Source organism: Eschrichtius robustus, chromosome 3 (assembly GCF_028021215.1).
Source record: "Eschrichtius robustus isolate mEscRob2 chromosome 3, mEscRob2.pri, whole genome shotgun sequence".
Taxonomy (NCBI): Eukaryota; Metazoa; Chordata; class Mammalia; order Artiodactyla; family Eschrichtiidae; genus Eschrichtius; species Eschrichtius robustus.
In genome coordinates, this window is record NC_090826.1 from 81528220 (window position 1) to 81549014 (window position 20795).

The following is a 20795-nucleotide window of genomic DNA, read 5'->3' on the forward strand; positions in this document are numbered from 1 at the left end:
CATGGTCTTACATACCATTTGGAAATAGAATATACAATTTGACAATTTGACTCAATTTGTTTTTTCTTACATTATTGTGAAAGCTAATATAAATTTATTCACCAGATTCTAAAATACTAAAACCTATAGTAAAATTTACTATAAGATAAATTTATAAGAAACTATTTTGTACCATAATAAACTCACTATCTCATTGGTAAAGACGTATAAATCAATTTAAGAAAAACTTAGACAAATTCATGAATTCTACCTCCATACTTCTGTTGAGGCTTTGGAGTCAAAAAGGGTCTTAGAGGTTTTATAGTCCTTCGTTTTCGTTATTAAGGTAAAAATATCTGGAGTATATCTTTAATGTCATGAATAACAGCAGTGCTTTACACAAAATGTCTCCTGATGCTCTGTCAGAGACAAAACATTGACCATGACGCAGTATGATGCGTATCATGTTGTGAGTTAGAAATTTTTCACCCACTTGGTGACCAGAAACAGACCACATACAGTTTTGTTCCTCTGAGACAGTATGCTCGTTTAGGTAGTCATATAGTTACATTTATAAATCCTGTTTGGTTGACTGTAGGCTCTGACAAGTCTTTGAAGGAGGGAAATTTCTTGAATTGTAACATTAAAAAATCAGGAGTTAAAGCTGAGAAGGAAGGACAAATGTTTAGAATCAAATTTTGATTTAGAAGATGAAATTGGGGTGAATGGTTAATGCTGACAGAGCTAAAAGCGCCATCATGTGGCCCAGAGTAGGGGATTTTCACACATGCTTCTTTGCAATAAACAGTATAATCTCAGAGGTGCGGAAGCCAAAAACCTCTGCAGAACAACTTCTATAACCTCTTCCTGAATAGTGTTGCTTGGTAGACAGAATAAAAATTTTCTGAAACAGGTTTTAACATGTTTCATATTGTATTTGAAAAATTCCCACCACAGGGGAGAATTGTAGCCTGCTGCTTCTGTTGGTTTATATATAATACACATATTCTAAGTGATACACACGCACCAAGGTCTTTTGGCGTGCTATTTCTAGTTTTAGATGTACTTTGCTAAAGTTACAGTTAATCATCTAATTTGTACTTTAGTGAAAATAATGTGAAAATGTTTATGAAGAACGAGCTTGAAGGTATTCTTTAACTAAGATAGTTACTTATTTTTTAAATTGAGCTTATCTGAATTAAATGTCTCAGGACACGTAAACTTTGAAAGGAATGGAAGATACTTAGATTGACGAGAAATGGTACTTTTAACAAAGAAAAAGCTTTTGAATTTCATCTAAAAAAGGATAGAAAAGAAAGAGCAATGTAACTTGGTGCCTTGTTTCTAAAACAGCTCATAGCAAAAACAAACTGAATTTTATATTGAACCTTTTGTCCAGTACCTCATTAAACTCAATTTTGGTTTATCTTAGTGTCAGGTGCCATTCTCCCTTTTATAGATTAGGAATCAGAGAGTATTAAAGGCACTCATAAAGCATCTAGAAACAATGTTCAACGTAGTTTTCTTTATGTGAAGTCAGAAAACTGAAACAAAGGAGAGGAAAATAGTGAAGTATATTGAATTCCTTTGGGAGGGGATAAGTAAAGATGGTATCCTCACAACTTTTGGGGTTCCTTTTTCTGGCTTTAATTAGAGGCATCATGTTAGAAAGAGAGAACTTAGACTTTGAAAGACCTAAATTCAAATCCTAGATTTACTACTCGATACGTGTAGTGATCTTAGGAGCTCAGTTAACCCCTCAGAGCTTCAGTTTCCTCATCTATAAAAATAAAGTTGTTAGTTATGTGAAGATTAAATGAAATAATATATATAACCATGTAGCAGAAAGTGTGGGAAGATGAAAAGGTCCTGGAGATGGTGATAGTTGCACAACAGTGTGAATGTACTTGATACCACTGAACTGTAACTAAAAATGGTTTAAATGTCAATTTTATGTAATGTATATTTTACCACAATTTAAAAAAAAATTCACTTACCATATAATAAGCAATCAATATATGCTAATTTTCCCCTTCATTACAGATTGAATTTTCTTTTAATTCTTAGTGTTTTTCTAAAAAACTATCAAGTTGTATTGCTGGAGATTTCTCATAAAACTACTTAAATTGTATTCATGATTTAGAATAATGTTTACATTTTTATTACCCCTTGATTCAGCCATGCTTGGACCTCATTCTTATTTGGAACCATTCTGCCTCCAAGATCTTGAAATAAGAGCTTCCCGTCTCTGACCACAACCTCTATCTCATCTACATCTGTCACTCCTGAGTGTGCTTTGTGACCTCGTTGTGACCTCCTGTCTCTACCTCAGCTCTATTCTTCTAGGTTGGCAGACCCTCATTAAATTCGTTTTCTTGAGTTCCACTGTCAGCAGTTGTAATATCATCCTCTCAAACGATCCCAGATTCTTTCTCCCTTAACTTCTACCATGTCCACCCTTCCCAAGCTTCAGTCATCCTTCTTTTCTGTTGCTGAAGATTATTGGGTAAAGTTCTCAAATAAGATCATTAGCACTTTCGATATGCTGTCTCATTTAATTCAATCCTCACAACATCCCTGGGGAAGTACCATTACCCATTTTATGGATGGTGAAACTGAGGCTTAGAGAGGTTTAGTGACTCTCTCAAGAACACTTAGCTTATATATATAGATTTGGGATTTAAACGCAGATTTGTCTGGCACCAAAGCCTGCACTCTTTGCATTCCTGTGACCCTGTTCCAGTTCATTCTGTCTAGTCTCAACAGTGTCTTCACGTGTTTATTCTTTGTTTCTTAATGACTATGATACATTCAGACCTTTTCTCCTCTCCTTAAACTTTGAACCCCACCCCCAACTCATAGTAGATATAACCTACTACTTAACTGAAATGATTGAGGGCATCCACCAGAAGCTCCTTCAACATTATTTTCTTCATATGCTCTCTCATTTCTCTGCCTCCTCGTTGCTAATATAGTACCTCTGTGTTACCGATTCTGTTCTCCTCTCACCAAGGCCTTGCTTTACGGTTTATTCCTATTTTCTTACTCTTTCAAACTCTCCTTTCATTCTAATTCTTTTTCCTGTACTTTAAAAAGGAAAAAAAAAAATCCTGAAAAATATCCTTTAGATTTAGCAGTCCTATGGTAATTGGTGATCTTAGCAAGAGCCATTTCAGTAGAGTAATGCATACAGATGCCAGGAGGCAGAGGGTTGACGACTGAAGAGGAGATATGGAATTGGAAATGATGAGTGCAGACTTCTTTAAAGAAGTCTGACGATGAAAGGGGGAGGGATTGTATGGCTCAAGGACAGGGTTGTTTTGTGTGTTTGTTTGTTTAAGAGATGGGCTAAGTTTAAGCATGGTAGTTTACTGAAAGGAAAGAGAAAAAAGGGAGAGAGGTTTGTGGAGTACAACCTCAGAGTAAAATCCATAGGATTAGCCTCAAATGCCTCTATATACAAACTATATTGATCTTTATAGGCCCAGCTGAATCTGAAGCTTTTCTTCATTGGCTCAGCCAGAAGTTTTTCTTTCTTCTCTAATTTTCTGGAGCAGCTCATCTCTCTCTCATGAATTATATGATACAAGAGTATAGTTCTTATGAGCCATTCTGGCTGGCTGGGATTCCTGGCTTTACCACTTACTAGCTGTGTGACTTTCGGCACATTAGTCAGTCTTTCAGTACTCGGTCTTTTTATCTGTAATGTGGGATGGTAGTAGTAGCTATATCATTCTTATGAGGATTATTGTTTATAAGTCTCTTGGAACACATGCTTTCCTCCTACTAAATTGTAATGTCCTTAAAAATAGGAACCTATTCTTTGTATTACTTAACATACCCAACATAGTCCATACATATAGTAGTTCAGAATTTTATTTTTGAAGGAATTTGTTGAATGATGGAATATACCCTGCATTTGCAGGTTAGCCATTTAGTTAGTGTAAGAATCCAATTGAGAATCACTGTGTCTACACATATTTTTTTTTCCCTACAGTGATACTCAGATCCTGGTGTAGGACCAAATACCAGACAGCTGCATGGTACTGAACCTTGATAATTTTAGCCAGGAAGACTTGGGCGGGGAAGTGGGATAGGAAGAGTGAGAGAACTACAAATGGAAGTGGGAGGAAGTAGTCAACAGGCAGTAAAACACTCTGTTGTAAACGTTAGCATATTATTTAGTATGCTAAAAAAGCTCTTAATGGGAGTTATAAATATCCCCTGGAGTAGTCAAGGCTAGTCACCATCCAAGCAGTGTCATTTGTTTTCTTTGAGTAACACCAAACCAAGGTAGCTTCTGTGACTAGAGTTTTCGTGAGTGGGAAGAAGGAGGGTAAACAGGGTAATTTGGATGATTGGGAAAGGACACACCTCGATTGGCTGAAGGACTAAGGAAGAAGAAAAAATAGATTAAATTTTTACTGTCAGGGAACTTACTGCCTATTGCCTTGTTTTGTCTTTTTCTTCTAAATTTGTTATTATTGGTCTTGGGGGAATTCCTGAACTGCAGGGAAATCTCTAGAGCAGGGATGTACGCCTCCTGATGTGTGGTACTTAGATGTTTAATGGGAAAGAATGCCTTGATCAGTTAGCAATGCCTCCCATAGCTAAGGAGAGGATTGGCAACAAATCCATTCCCTGCAGTGCCTTGTATGCTTGCGACTGAACAAAAGATGAATGGATTATCTAGGCAGTAGTTATATGATTGATGCTGTGATGTTTAATTGTATAGAAAAATACTTGGAACTGATATTTTTGATTGGTAACCTTTAAATGTAATAACTCAAATGACTTCTAGTTCCATCTATCCATTTTGCTTGACTTTTTTTTTTAATTAATTTTTATTGGAGTATAGTTGCTTTACAATATTGTATTTCTGCTGCACAGCAAAGTGAATCAGCTATATGTATACATATATCCCTTCTCTTTTGGATTTCCTTCCCATTTAGGTCACCACAGAGCACTGAGTAGACTTCTCTGTGCATAGGTTCTCATTAGTTATCTGTTTTATACATAGTAGTGTATGTATATAAATCCCAATCTCCCAAATCATCCCACCCCTTCTCCCCCCTTGGTGTCCATATGTTTGTTCTCTACGTCTGTGTCTCTATTTCTGCTTTGCAAGTAAGATCATCTATACCATTTTCCTAGATTCCACATATATGCATTAATATACGATATTTGTTTTTAATCTTTCTGACTTACTCTGTATGACGGTCTCTAGGTCCATCCACATCTCTGCAAATGACACAGTTTCGTTCCTTTTTATGGCTGAGTAGTATTCCATTGTATATATATACCACATCTTCTTTATCCATTCCTCTGTTGATGGACATTTAGGTTGCTTCCATGTCCTGGCTATTGTAAGTAGTGCTGCATTGAACATTGGGATGCATGTATCTTTTTGAATTATGGTTTTCTCTGGGTATATGCACAGTAGTGGGATTGCTGGGTCATATGGTAGTTCTATTTTTAGTTTTTTAAGGAACCTCCATACTGTTCTCCATAGTGGCTGTATCAATTTACATTCCCACCAACAGTGCAGGAGGGTTCCCTTTTCTCCACACCCTCTCCAGCATTTAATGTTTGTAACTTGACTTTTTTTAATCAAAGGTTTTTGCAATATGACCTTCATTACAGCCCTATTTTGCCCTTTAAATAGGATTTATGTTCAGTGCCTTAGCTTCTCTTTAGTGCACACCTATTTTCTTGTATTTTTTTCTATTAATTGACTTTGTTTTTTACTTTTATTATTTTTTTAAATTAATTTATTTGGTTGCACTGGGTCTTAGTTGCGGCAGGTGGGCTCCTTAGTTGCGGCTCACCGGCTCCTTAGTTGCGCTCACAGGCTCCTTAGTTGCGCTCACATGCTCTTTAGTTGCAGCTCACCGGCTCCTTAGTTGCGGCTCGCCAGTGCCTTAGTTGCGGCTCGCCGGTGCCTTAGTTGCAGTATGGGAACTCTCAGTTGTGACACGCATGTGGGATCTAGTTCCCTGACCAGGGATCAAACCCAGGCCCTCTGCATTGGGAGCTCAGAGTCTTAACCACTGAACCACCAGGGAAGTCCCAATTGACTTTGTTTTTTGAGCAATTTTGGGTTCACAGCAAAATGGAGAGGAAGGTTCAGAGATTTCCCATAAACCCCCTGCCCACACACATGCATAACCTCCCCCATTATCAGCATCCCCCATCAAAATGGTACATTTCTTACCATTGATGAGCCTGCATTGACACATCATTACCACCCACATCCATGGTTTACATTAGGGTTCACTCTTAGTGTTGTACACTTTTGGGTTTGGACAAATGTATAATGACTTGAATCTACCATTACAGTGTCATACAGAGTAGTTTTATAGCCCTAAGAATCCTCTATGCTCCATCTATTCGTCTCCTACCCCCCAAACCTCTGTAACCCCTTATCTTTTTACTGTCACCATAGTTTTACCTTTTCCAGAATGTCATATAGTTGGAGTCCTATAGTATGTAGGCTTTTCAAACTGGATTCTGTCACTTAGTAAAAAGCATTTAAGTTTCTCCCTGTCTTTTCATAGCTTGCTATCTCATTGCTTTTTAGCACTGAATAATATTTCATTGTCTGAATGTACCATAGTATTTATCCCTTTACTTAGTGAAGAACATCTTGGTTGCTTCCAAGTTTTGGCAAATATGAATAGAGCTGCTGTAAACATAGCATACAGTTTTTTGTATAGACATGTTTTCAGTTCCTTTGGGTAAATACCAAGGCGTATGATTTCTGGATTGTATGGTTAGAGTATGTTTAGTTTTGTAAGACGTCTCTAAGATGTCTTCCAAAGTGATTGTACCATTTTGCATTCCCACCAGCAGTGAGTGAGAGTTTCTGTTGCTTCACATCCTCACCAACATTTGATGGTGTCAGTGCTCTGGATTTTGGCTGTTCTAATAGGTGTGTAGTAATATCTCATTATTATTTTAATATGCATTTCTCTGATGATATATGAGGTGGAGCATCTTTTCATATGCTTGTTTGCCAGCTGTATATCTTCTTTGGTGAGGTCTTTTGTGCATGTCTTAGTCTGTTCAGGCTGCTATAACAAAATAGCATGGATGGGTAGCTTAAAAACAAGAGGAATTTCTTCTCACAGCTATAGAGGTTTTAAATCTGAGGTCAGGGTGCCAGTATGGTTGGGTGAGCACCTCTTCTGGGTTGAAGACTTCTGGTTATGTCCTCACATGGTAGAATGGGAAGGGATCTCTCTGGCCTCTCTTATAAAGACACTAATCCCATTCAGGAAATATTTGCCCTCATGACCTAATCACCTCCCAAAGGCCCCATCTCCTAATAGTATCACATTAGGTTAGGATTTTTTTTTTTTTTTTTTTTTTTTATGGCTGCATTGGGTCTTCGTTGCTGCGCGCGGCTTTCTCTAGTTGTGGTGAGTGGGAGCTGCTCTTCATTGCGGTGCGCAGGCTTCTCATTGCAGTGGCTTCTCTTGTTGCAGAGCACGGGCTCTAGGCGCACAGGCTTCAGTAGTTGTGGCACACAGGCTCAGTAGAGCGCAGGCTCAGTAGTTGTGGCGCATGGGCTTCGTTGCTCCACGGCATATGGGATCTTCCTGGACCAGGGCTGGAACCTGTGTCCCCTGCATTGGCAGGTGGATCCTTAACCACTGCACCACCAGGGAAGCCCTGGATTAGGATTTAACATATGATTTGGGGGTGAAGGGACACAAACATTCAGACCCTTTGATCTTGTCAGTGTTCTGGATTTTGGTTATTCTAATAGATGTATAGTGGTATCTTGTTGTATTAATTTGCATTTCCCTGATGACTTATGTAGAGCAGGGGTCCCCAACCCCCGGACCACAGACCAATACTGGTCCGTGGCCTGTTAGGAACTGGGCTGCACAGCAGGAGGTGAGCAGCGGGTGGGCGAGCGAGCGAAGCTTCGTCTGTATTTACAGCCGCTCCTCATTGCTCACATTGCCGCCTGAGCTCTGCCTCCTGTCAGATCAGCAGCGGCATTAGGTTCTCATAGGAGCTTGAACCCCACTGTGAACTACACACGCAAGGGATCTAGGTTACGTGCTCCTTATAAGAATCTAATGCCTGATGATCTGAGGTGGAGCTGAGGTGGTGATGCTAGTGCTGGGGAGTGGCTGCAACTACAGATTATCATTAGTTGAGAGGTTTGACTGCACAGAGACCATAATAAATCAATTGCTTGCAGACTCATCAAAACCCTATCAGTAAAAAAAAAAAAGAAAAACAAAAAACCCTATCAGTGAGTGGCAAGTGAAAACAAGCTCAGGGCTCCCACTGATTCTGCATTATGGTGAGTTGTGTTTTATTATATATTACAATGTAATAATAATAGAAATAAAGTGCACAATAAATGTAATGCATTTGAGCCATCCCGAAACCATCCCCCCATCCTGGTCCGTGGAAAAATTAACTTCCACGAAACCAGTCCCTGGTGCCAGAAAGGTTGGGGACTGCTGTTGTAGAGCATCTTTTCATATGCTTATTTACCATCTGTTTATCTTCTTTGGTGAGGTATCTGTTAAGGCCTTGGGCCCACTTTTTAATTGAGTTGCTTGTTTTCTTACTGTGGAGTTTTAAGTGTGCTTTGATATTTTCGATAACAGTCCTTTATCAGATATGTGTTTTGCAAATGTTTTCTCCTAGTCTGTGTCTTATCTTTTTATTCTGTTGACAGTATTTTTCACAGAACAGAAACTTTTAATTTTAATGAAGTCTGACTTATCAATTCTTTTTTCATGGATCATGCCTTTGGTGTGTATCTAAAAAGTCATCAAGGTTTTCTCCTGTATTATCTTCTAGGAGTTTTGTTGTTGTGTTTTGTTGTTGATGTTTTTAAATTTTATTTATTTATTTATTTATTGGCCACACCAAGCAGCACGCAGGGTCTTAGTTCCCCAACCAGGGATCAAACCTGGGTCCCCTGCAGTGCTGCAGTGGAAGCATGGAGTCCTAACCACTGGACCACCAGGGTAGTCCCTCTTCTAGGAGTTTTATAGTTTTGCATTTTACTTTTTAAGTCTGTGATCCATTTTGAGTTAATTTTTGTGAAGAGTGTAAGGTCTGTGTCTAGATTAATTTTTTTGCATGTGGAACATCACTTGCGGAAAAGACTATATTTTCTCCATTGTGTTGCCTTTGTTCTTTTGTCAGAGATCATGACTGTATTCCTGTGGGTCTATTCTGGTCTCTCTATTTTGTTCCAATGATCTTTTTTGTCTCTTCTTTCACCAGTGCCACACTGCACTGTCTTGATTACTGTAGCTTTATAGTAAGTCTTAAAGTCAGGTAGTGTCAATTCTCCAACTTTGTCCTTCTCCTTCAATATTATGTTAACTATTTTGGATCTTTGCCTCTCCATAAAAACTTTAGAATGAATTTGTCAATATCCATAAAATAATTTGCTGGGATTTTGATTGGGAGTGCATTGAATCACAGATCAATTTGAGAAGAACTAACCTCTTGACAATATTGAATCTTTCTATCAGTGCACATAGAATATTGATCCATTTATTTAGTTCTTTGAATATTTACTTTTATTTGACATGTTTTGTAGTCTTTAGAAGCCACTTTTTCTGAGTACTTCAGAAGCACTTTACAGAGTTTTCCTGTCCTCTTGGATTCATTTGCTATTATATTTGTTCCTCTTTGTATTTGGCTTTTTAAGAGCTTTTTCCTCCCCCTTTTTAATGCCCAGCCATATGTGATTTCTAGCATTGCATAGCAAAATTGTTCCTAGAGTTAAATCACCTGACCTACATACCTCACATCCATGCTACAATACAACTGCTTTCTCAAAATTAGGGCAAAAAGTCTTATTGACCATATAAAGGAAATACAGGAGAATTATAATATTGAATAAAATAATCTCTGACCTCAACAAGCTTGTAGTCTAGTTAAGAAACTAGACTTAAACATACGAAAAGTAAGACATTTAGATAAAATTTCTGTGTTAGGTCATAGAAGAGCACATGATTAATGTATATTAACTCTACAGACAATGATGACTCTGGAATTTAGAGAAGGGAGAGATTTACTTTAGCAGGTTAGTCAAGGAAAACCTAATTGGGCTAGTGGAAGTTGAACTTAGTCCTGAAATGTAAGTAAATTTTGGATTAGAAAGATTAATTCGTATTTCTTGTGGATGAGTTTTATAATATGTTGTAGTTTAATGTTTTTCTTTAAAAAATCTTTATATGAACTATTTCCTTTTAATTATATTTTCTATCCAAAGTGGTTATAATAAACACCTGAAAGTGTTTGACATATCAATTGCTTTCAATTTTTTACTTCTGTGTTTTTGTCACAGACCTCCTGATTTTCAGCTGCTACAGGAAGGACAAAGGTATGGTTGAATCAGTATCACTTACCTTCTATGTATTCTTGTTAATAGAAGCATTAAGAGTAAACCAGGTGATATGAACTCTTGGACTTCCTGTGCTGATGCATTATGTAAGTGCCCATTTAGCCCACAAAAAGAAATATTTGCCTTGTACAGCTTTTTTTTCTTTTGTGATGGTAAGATGATGTGTTTGATCTGTATGATTTACCGTACAGCTGTTCCTACCAAGGAAGTCTAATTGAACCTGTTGAAATATGACACAAACACAGCTTCCATCTGAGATATTGTGCTTCTTTGTCAACTAGACTGTGCCAGTTACATTTGTTGAAAGGTTTTTATAGTTTTACAGAATTTCAAAACATTAATATATCAGTTATTTAATTATTTGAAAGAGTGTCTAAAGCAGTAATAGAAACTCCAAGTTGTGATTTTTTTTTTTCTAAACTTTCCTCATGGTATTGCTTGCCCAACCATGATCATCTCTCAAAACATATCCTTTTATCTTCCAGAATAAATTTTCCTAGTTATTAGTCACTACCTTAGTTAGATGGAATTGAGCACAAGTGAGAGATATTTATTATTTGCTATAAATCTTTAACTTACAGCTTCAAAATAGTATAGAAAAATATAATTACCATACAATTCCAAGAGAAAGTATGCATGAAAATTGAGTTGTTCTAAGTTTTTTGAAATTGTACTTACTTCAGATACAACAGACTGTGGCTATGTAGGCTAGACTCTAACTAAAAAATGTTATAAAATACTGAATGAACTTATCTTTTTTCTCCATTCCCATCTACAACCTTATTTTCAACTGTTTTTCTTCTTCTTTTACACTTCCCCAAGCATGCTTTTTTGTTTATTGCTGAATTATCTTATTTCATTTTATTTTTAAAAATTGTAATAGGCTTTTGCGGGGAGCAGTTTTAGGTTTACAGAAAAATTGTGTGAGAAGTAGAGAGTTCCCATATACCCTTTCACCACCCTCCAAGTGCTTCTTGACCTAGAATCCTTGCCATCCTGATCTTTTAAAGTTATTATATGTGCATTTGCTTAAGGGTAATTGCTCTCCTATCCTTATTTATCTCAAGTTTGTATAGACAAAGCTCTCTTTGCCTCTGCTCTTTCATATTTTTTAATCTTTTATAAACCTAATCTGAAAATTAAAGGAACATAGTCAAAGGGAAAACTGTTGTCTTATTATTATCATTGTGATTTAACTCTGGGATTTTCAAGTATAAGTATCTTTCATTGATAAATGTTGACTTGCCAACTTTATTTCCTGCTATGGCTTTCTTGAATTTTTCATTCAATGGAATTTTCTGCATAACTATCAACCAGAATTGGAAAATGCTTAAACGTCTCTTTTTATTTTTATGTTTCAAAATCTAAACAGTTCCTCTCATTTTTTTTTTTGAGAAACCAATAATGAAGTTTTCAAAAGAATCCTTTTTAAAAAAAAGATATATAAAGCAGTTACAGAAATGGAGCAAGCAAAAATCAAAATAATTCAGTAGGATGGAATTATCAAATGTTGGTTTGTGGGGTTTTTGTTTTTGTGTGTATATGGTTTGGTTTTTGGTTTTTTTTGTTGTGTTTTTTTTTTTTTTTTGCTATACTCATAACACTTTTAAAATAATTGGAGAGAAAATACAAGGGAAGAAGATGGAAAGAGAATTATATCAAATAAATAAGATGTAGAGAAATTATAGAATTATAACTTTCTTCTGAAATGTGTATGTGTGTGTATATATAGGCCTAGGTAAATATAAGCCTATAAATAAGGCCTTGCCTAGGGAATAAAGGTTTCTACCTTGAAAGTTACAAAGTATAAATACTGTGGGACATGTTGCTTTTCTGTTACAGTTGTTTTGTTTCCTTCCCTCAACAGTGGTCGTTCTGGAGAAGAAATACAGTTATGCAGTAAGGCCATTAAAACATCAGATGTTGACAGTCCTGGCCATTTTGAGAAGCATGATGAATCTAGTTCTTCTGGCACTCATAGTGATAGTAGCAGTGATAATGAGCAAGACTTTGTTTCCTCCATTCTACAAGGAAACAGACCAAATGCAACGGGTATAAGGCCACAGCTGCGCAAAAAAAGCATAATGAAGAAGAAAGCTGGTCAAAAGGTTAACTCCAAACATGAAAGCAAAGAACAGACAGTAATAGATGTCACTGAGCAGTTAGGCAATTGCAGATTAGATAGTGAGGAGAAAGCTGCTGCTTGTGAACTTCCTTTACAGAATGTAAATACTCAGATTTCTTCAAATAGGTCTCCGCAAGAAAAATTAGAAGCTTTAAAAATTTCTGAAAATAAATACAATAGTTCAAAAATAACTCTTGTAGGCATAAGTAAGAAAAGTGCTGAGCATTTTAAGAGGAAATTTGCCAAATCGAACCAAGTTTCTAGGTCAGCTTCTAGTTCAGTGCAGGTGTGCCCTGAAGTTGCAAAGGCAAACTTACTTAAAGCGCTGAAGGAGACTTTGATTGAGTGGAAGACAGAAGAAACTTTGAGGTTTTTGTATGGCCAGAATTATGCTTCTGTATGTCTGAAACCCTCTTCAGCCCCTCTGGTTAAGGAAGAAGAACCTGATGAAGATGATGTGAACTGTGACCCAGACAGTCATTCCCCTGCCTTGCAGGAATCTCAGAACAGCTTGGATGAGTCTTTACCGTTTAGAGCCTCAGATACAGCCATTAAACCACTGCCAAGTTATGAGAACTTGAAAAAAGAAACTGAAACATTAAATCTAAGGATCAGGGAGTTTTATAGAGGACGATATGTTTTGAATGAAGAAACCACCAAATCACAAGACTCGGAAGAGGTATGTCTTAATGATAATGATTTTTCCATACTGCTAACATGTGGAACACTCACCATAGTAAATCTTGGAGCAGGAAGAAAAGTACTGAAGGAATAATTTTTTTAATTTTCAGAAGACTTCTTTAGTCTTCCAGTCTTTTGGTTTAAAATGCCATCTCCAGTATTGACATTATTATTTTCCAAATAAGTTAAAGTTTGCCCCAGGAAATTTTCATCAGTATTTAACATTTTTCTCTAATGTAGAAATAGCCTACAATTGTGGGACAAAGTTTTCTTTAAAACCTAATTCTTCATATAATATGTAGACTCTCTGAAAAGGCTTGTTTTTTCTTCGTTGGTATGTATGCTTTCAGATTTCTACAGAGGGTGTGTATCTTTGTGTTTTATTTCCAATGGGACTATATGCAGTGGAGTAGACTTACTAATTGAATAGTAAAATATTTGTCTGGATAATATTTGGCAAGCATGCTCACTTAAAATATTATGAGTGAAAATTATTTAGCAAAGGAGACTTACTGGGGAAATAGTGGACATAGGAGAAAATGGAAAGAGCACATTCAGGTAACGTAGATTTGATTATCTGCTCTGTCATTTACTAGCTGTATGAAAACTTGAGTCTCTTGAGTCTGATTGCTTATCTGTAAATGGGATTATAAATGGCTTCCCTTACTCAATTTTTATGAGTTTTAAAGATAATGCGTATAAAGCATTTATCCCAGTGCCTGACATATAATTGGTACTCAGTTATATGTAAATAGTTATATGTAGAAACTGATGTTATGCTGCTGAGATTTAATGAGGTTCTTTCAATATTTCCATTACCCATTTTTGGTTGATGTGTAGTTTGGGAAAGGAAGTCATTTGGCATGAAGAGGAATAGGTGATAACCTTGTTTTTACCATAGGAGTTTGTTTTCTGAGTAAATATGGCTCTAAATTTAAGAACACATTTGGAGATTTAAAGAGTGTGAAAGTGGAAATACAGTAAAACTTTAGAAATTTCTTATATTTCTACAGAATGTTACCTAGCCCAACACTGTATTTGAAATCACTTCAACTGGGTTATTAGACAGCATCCATAACTTTATATGAAGCCTGGAGAAACATTGATCTCTGTCACTAAGCTGCATAACTTTAGTATATCACTTGTTTTATTGTTTTTATGCTAATAAGCCTTAAGAAGGAAAAAGTAATCCCTGAAATTTGACTGCTTCTCTGTTGCTAAAACTTTTTCATTGCAGAAACTAACACAACATTGTAAAGCAATTATACTCCAATAAAGATGTTAAAAACATTTTTTTTAATATATATTAGAAAAAAAACACTTTTTCATTGAAGTGTAACTCAGATAGTAAGTGTACAGCTCATTGCATTATCACAAGTGAACACACCAGTGTAATCACTACCCAGGCCAAGAAATTTGAGTAATCCAGAAGCCCCACTATGTCTCCTCCAAATCATTACCTCTTTCCCAAATTAATGACTACAATAGCATAGATTAATTTTCCCAATTTTGAACTGAATGTAAATGGATTCACTCAGTGTATGTTCTTTGGTATCCAATTTATTTTGTGCAGCATTATGTTCGTGAGTCATTTGTGTTGCAGATACTTGTAGTTTATTCTTTCATTGCTGCATAGTATTCCATTATATAAATATACCACAATTTATTAATGTTAATAAGGATTTAGGCTGTTTCCAGTTTGGGGCTACTATGAACTATGCTGTTATGAACTTTTCTTGTGTATGTCTCTCTTTTAATGTGTATGCATTTCTGATGGGTACGTACCTAGGACTAGAATTTCTGGGTCAGAGTGTATACATATATGCAACTCTACTAGATAATGCCAAACAGTTTTCCAAAATGGTTCTACCATTTTATATTCTACTATCACTGTATGAGAGTTTACATGACTCCACATTCTCACCAATACTTGATATTGTTATTTTCACTATTCCGATGGTACTGATTTTAGGTTATAATACATTTCTCTGATGATTAATGAGTTGAGCACTGTTTCACCTGCTTATGAACCATTTGGATAGTCTCTTTTGTGAAGTGCCTGTTCAAGTCTTTTTTTCCATTTATCTATTGGAATATCAGGAATTCTTTATGTATTCAGGATTCAAGCCCATTTTTATGTATTACAAATATCTTCCACTCTGAGACTTGCCTTTTCACTCATTAATGGTGTCTTGAGTCCAGTTTACTAATGGTTCCCTTTAGTGACTTCTTTAAGAAATCTTTACTTAGCCCAGGTTATTTCATCTTCTAGAAGCTTTGTTTTTCCTTTAACATTTAGATCTGTAATTCATCTGGAATTGATTTTTGTTTATGGTGAGGAGTATCGGTCAGATTTCATTGTTTCTCTCTGCGGAAATTGTGCACGTTAAAGCACTGTTGATTTTTCTTTTTCTTTTCTTTTCTTCTCTTTCTTTCTTTTTTCCTTCTTTCTTTTCTGTTTTGTTTGTTTGTTTGCTCATTCCTTAAGTTACTGAGAGAGATGGGCAAGGTGAGTTAAAGTCTCTCAGCATAGTTATAAATTGATTATTTTTCCTTTTAGTTTTGTGAATTTTACTTTTAATATTTTGAGACCATAATCTTGGGTGCAAACGTGAGATTGTTATGTCTTCCTGGTAAATCTAACCTCTTAGCATACGGAATGACTTTGCTCTCCATTGATTTTATTTATTTATTTATTTATTTATTTATTTATTTATTTATTTATTTTTGGCTTTACAAGATCTACTTTCCTGACACTTGCATTCTTTTATTAGTATTTTCAAGGTCTATCTTTTTTTTTAAAATCTAGGTTGACAGTCTTTGTCCTTTATGTGGAGAATTTAGTCCATTTACATTTAGTGTCATAATTGATATATTTGGGTTTAAATCTAGCATCTCACTTGTTGCTTTCTGCATGTCCCACCTGTTCTGTGTTCTTCCCTCCTTTCTTGCTTTCTTTGGATCAGATATCATATTCCATTTTTTGCCCTCTGTTAGCTAGTTTTTATACATTCTTTTACTGATCATTAATTGGTTTCCCTAAAGATTAAAAACTGAATCTGTGTCTTATTAAAATCTAATATAAGTTAATACTTTTATTGCTTCCTGGACAATTAGTACCTTAGAAACTTTAATTCCATTTACCCCATCTTGACTGAACGTGCTCTGTTGTTGTGTACTTTTATTTTCTCTGTATTTTTAAATCCTACAAGATTGTTTATGGTCAGTATTAAGTTGGATTTATCCAATTAATTACTCTTTTACTGTTCTTCATGCCTTCCTGCATCTCCATTCTTTCATCTGGGATCGTTCACCTTGGGCCTGAAGAATATCCTTTATTTCCATTAGTGCCAGTTTGCTAATGATGAATCTTCTCAGTTTTGTCAGGACATTCTTTATTTTACTTTCACTTTTGAAAGATGTTTTCCTGGACATTGAATTCTAAATTAATTCTAAATTACTAGTTATTTTCTTGCAGCCCGTTGAAAATACATATTCATTGTCTTTTGGCTTCCATTTATTTCTCTTATTTGAAAATACTGTTTCTTCCTTTAGCTACTTTTAAGATTTTTTTTTTTTTTTTGTCTTTGGTTACCATCAATTTTAGAATGCTTTGCCGAGGTGTGATTATATTTGTATTTATTCTTTTGGCTGTTGTATACTTAAATCTGTGACTTGATTTTTTTTTTATCAGTTTTGGAATATTCTCAGTTATTATCTCTTCAGGTATTGCTTCTGTCCCATTCTCCCTTTCCTCTCTACCTGGTACTCCAATTGCAGATACGTTAGTCTTTTTCACTGTATCTTCTGTTTTTTATATTCTCTTGTGCTTTGCATTACCCCAAGCTGGGGGGTGGGAGGAGAGGGGTGTGTGTCTGTGCTTCATTCTGGATATTTTCCAAATCAGTATTCTCTGTTCAGTCTTTTCTACTGTGTTATTAAATCTATCCATTGAGTTCTTTTAAGTACTGTATTTTTCAGTTACTAGGAGTTTTGTTTGTTTTTTTTATATAGCTTCCAGTTCTCTGCTAAAATTTTCCATCTTGTTATTTTTCTTTGAATATATTCAGCATAGTTATTCTAAATAAGGTTGTTAACTTCATTACATGGATTTCCTAGGGGTTGATTTCTATGAGCTAATGTTTCAGATTTTGATCATATTGTCTTGTTTTCTTATTGTTTTATTATGTGGCAAACATTGCATAATAAAAATTAGAGATAACTTGAAACCCAGGCTGATGTTATCTTCCTCTAGAACAGATTTGTGTTTGCTTCTGGCAGATGATTTGCTGGTCTAGTTCCCTGACCAGGAATTGAACCCGGGCCCCCTTCATTGGGAGTGCAGAGTCTTACCCACTGGACCACCAGGGAAGTCCCCCCAAATCACTTTAATCCAATCAGTGATTAAGGTGATTTGAAGCTGGGCTTCAGTCCCTGCAAGAGCCAGTTCGTTTCCTCTTCATTCTTAACTCCTGGAGTATGGTCCTTCTAAGTCCTGGTCTCAAGTTTGGGGTAGGTTGACACTACCTCTTCCTTCTTGGCATGCCCTGAACTCTGATGCTCAGGTTCTCATTATCTAAATTGCCTCTTCTGAAATTAGTCAGTGCCTTCTCTGGAATTACTTTCTCCAGAATCTCAGACCATAATTCTTTACTACCTTATTAGCACTCTGATGCTTTCAAACAATCGTGGGTTTTTTCCCAGTTTTTTCAGTTTTTGTCAGCAGAAGAAGTGGTTTGAATTATCTTGTTTGCCATTTCTAGAAGTGGAATTTCCCATAACACATTTATAGTATTTGATAATTTTAGTCCTTTAATCTCCTACATTTATATAGCATTTAGCATTTTACAAAGTCTTTTTATATACATTTTCTCATTTACTAAAGAAGGTATTAGTATCCCTATTATACAGATGAGAAAATGCTCTCAAAAGAGGGCAGATGACTCAAGCAAGTTCATACCAGCCTACTGACTGAGCCGATACTCAAATTTAAATATTCTAATTCTGAAGTCTAATTTTTATTCTACCATACCACAGGTATAAACTTTTTGTGTTTTAATGTTTGTTGTTCTTATCAAAGAAAGAATGTAAATTTATGATTTTATTTTGCTTTGTTTGAAAATGTGATTCAGCATGATCCCACCTTTCCACTGATAGATTCAAGTTCTCAGAACCAGATTAGAAAACGCATCGTACTTGAAAAATTGAGTAAAGTGTAAGTATGTAATTATCATTCCATGTTTATAATATTTAAAAATTAATTTGGTATTTGTGGGTTCATAACTTATAGGTGTAATCCTTGAATTTTGAACAGAAGAATAATGTGTAAAGTTTACATGGATTTCGTCACCTGAGAAATTTAGATTTTTAAGATGTCCTACCAAAGAATATTGAAATTGCTTTGTGTAGAAGACATAGAGACACGTAATAAAGAGGAAGGTTGAAATTATGGGAGTAGAAAACCAAACTACCTCACTCCCATTTAATAATCTAGTGAAGTCTGGGAAGAAATATCAGAGCTAGACCCATTTAAATACTGATTTGTGGTAAATGTGTCACGTCAGTTTCACGTGTAAATAAGATTTTATAAAGGTTTAACGGTTTATTGACTTATTCTGTATACATATTCATAGAACCATTTCACACTCAGCAACTTGAGTTTTGCACTTTAGTTTTAAGCTTCCCGTAGTGGAAGTTGTTGTTCTTGTAATTAGCCCAGTGATAAATGACATTTGAAAATTGCAATCTTGGTTTCTCTTTCAAAAGGAGCTTGAAAACCTTTTTTTCAGAGGTGTGACGGCTGTCTTGAACTTTTCAACCAGCATTTTTTTTCTTCAGCAGAAAAGACAGAAAGGTGTTTTCAGTCATTATTTAAGGTCCTGTGCATGTGGAGAGGTCTAATTTTGTAGTAGTTCAAAAATAAGAAAAGCCTATTTTCTAGAAGCCATAGTATTTTGAACAGCTTACTTCTCTAAATTTTACACGTTAAATAAGTGTTTAAATTAATATTTATTGAATGCCTGTTATGTGTTAGACTCTTCATATATAATAAATCTGTTTTGTCTTTTACCTGCTCTTTATACTTATACATTTGTTTCAGTTAAATATTATTTTAGACAACAGTGTAAGTCACCATCTGTCTGATTCATAGGATAAGAAAATATCAGTCCTTGATTTTAGTTACATAGGTTTTGAAAGTTGGGATAGATTAACTATACTGGCATGTAATTAGTAGGTAGGGATTTATGTGGAAATAGTTTTCTAGACTTTTTATCTAATGAAAGTACCCAGTTTTAAATTTAAGACCACATAGGCATGTCATTGAAGGAATTCTGTTCCTTATGGGTTTTGGCTACCACAGAAGATACCAAAAGGAACCCTGCTAGAAGACCAAGTTATCGATTTTAGGGCAAGAACTAAATTTGAGAAGTGGTGGAATAATTTAAGAAGAAGCACAAAGAACACTGAAAACAAAATAATTATAGTGACATAGGGATTTTTTTGGTTGGTTGTTTATGAAAGCAGTTGAGTTTTTTCTCATTGTAAAAGTAGCACCAACTGTACAAAAAACTTTTAGAGAATCAAAGAACATGAAATATGCACTGAGTATTAGATGATATTAAGGAATTATTGTTAATTTGGTTAGGTGTGATGGTTTTATTATGATTATATACGAAAATGCACTTGTATTTAGAGATAAATAAGGAATAATTTAGGGGTCAAATGACATGATGTCAGGGATTTACTTTAAGATATTGCAAAAAAAAAAAGAAGGAAGGAAAAATGAAGCAAATGTAACAAAATACAGGGAGGTTGAATCTGGGACTAGAAATATGGGGTTATTATTGTTACTGTCTCTATTTTGAAACGTGTTTTAAACTTCTATAATAAGTTTTTTTAAAAAGTAATACATGTTCATTCCAGAAGATTTAGGCTGTAGAAAGTGATATAAATAAGGAAGTGAAAATCACCTGTAATCCCACCACTCAACAGTAACTATTAATATTTTGATGTTTATCCCTGACATATATGTGGTATAGATGGTGTGTGTATATTCATTCCCTTTTGGTTCCCTCTGGTATAGTCTAAACCTAGAGAGAATGACATATGTTTGATATATACTATGTGTGATATGCAATTGCATTATAACATGTATGTTTTTATAAAAATGGAACAATACTACATATGCATTTTTCACTTAACATTTATCATGAATATCTTTCTACATTAAAAAAGATAGATTTATATTATTATTTTAAAGATTTTATTATTATATGGTTATATCATAATTTATTTAACCACCTATTGATGGACATTTGTTACCAGTTTTTCACTACTAAAAATATTTCTCCAATAACCATCTTTTTTATGTTTGATTATTTCTTTAGGATAAATTTTTTCATAGTAAAACTATTGGGTCAAAGAGTGTCCACACTTAAAATATTAGTATATATTGTCAAATTGCTCTCTAGAAATGTACCAATGTTTACTCTTACCATAAGGATGCAATAAGAAATATGCCACACTCCCATATTGGACCATTTGGAGGGCAGTTCTTCTGGCCTGTGTTCTTTCCATTTATTTAATATTTGAAAGTAAAAAGGTAAGAAATACTAG

General features: G+C 35.1%; 1 protein-coding gene across 1 annotated transcript in view; it reads left to right on the plus strand.

The window, feature by feature from the left end:
- Positions 1-20795, plus strand: part of RPAP2 (RNA polymerase II associated protein 2) — an 82950-nt gene that overhangs the window by 15920 nt on the left and 46235 nt on the right. Inside the window, exons 7-9 of the mRNA XM_068540308.1 lie at positions 10316-10351; positions 12240-13176; positions 18311-18393. Coding sequence (XP_068396409.1) covers positions 10316-10351; positions 12240-13176; positions 18311-18393 — 1056 coding nt within the window. The remainder of the gene's footprint in view (positions 1-10315; positions 10352-12239; positions 13177-18310; positions 18394-20795) is intronic.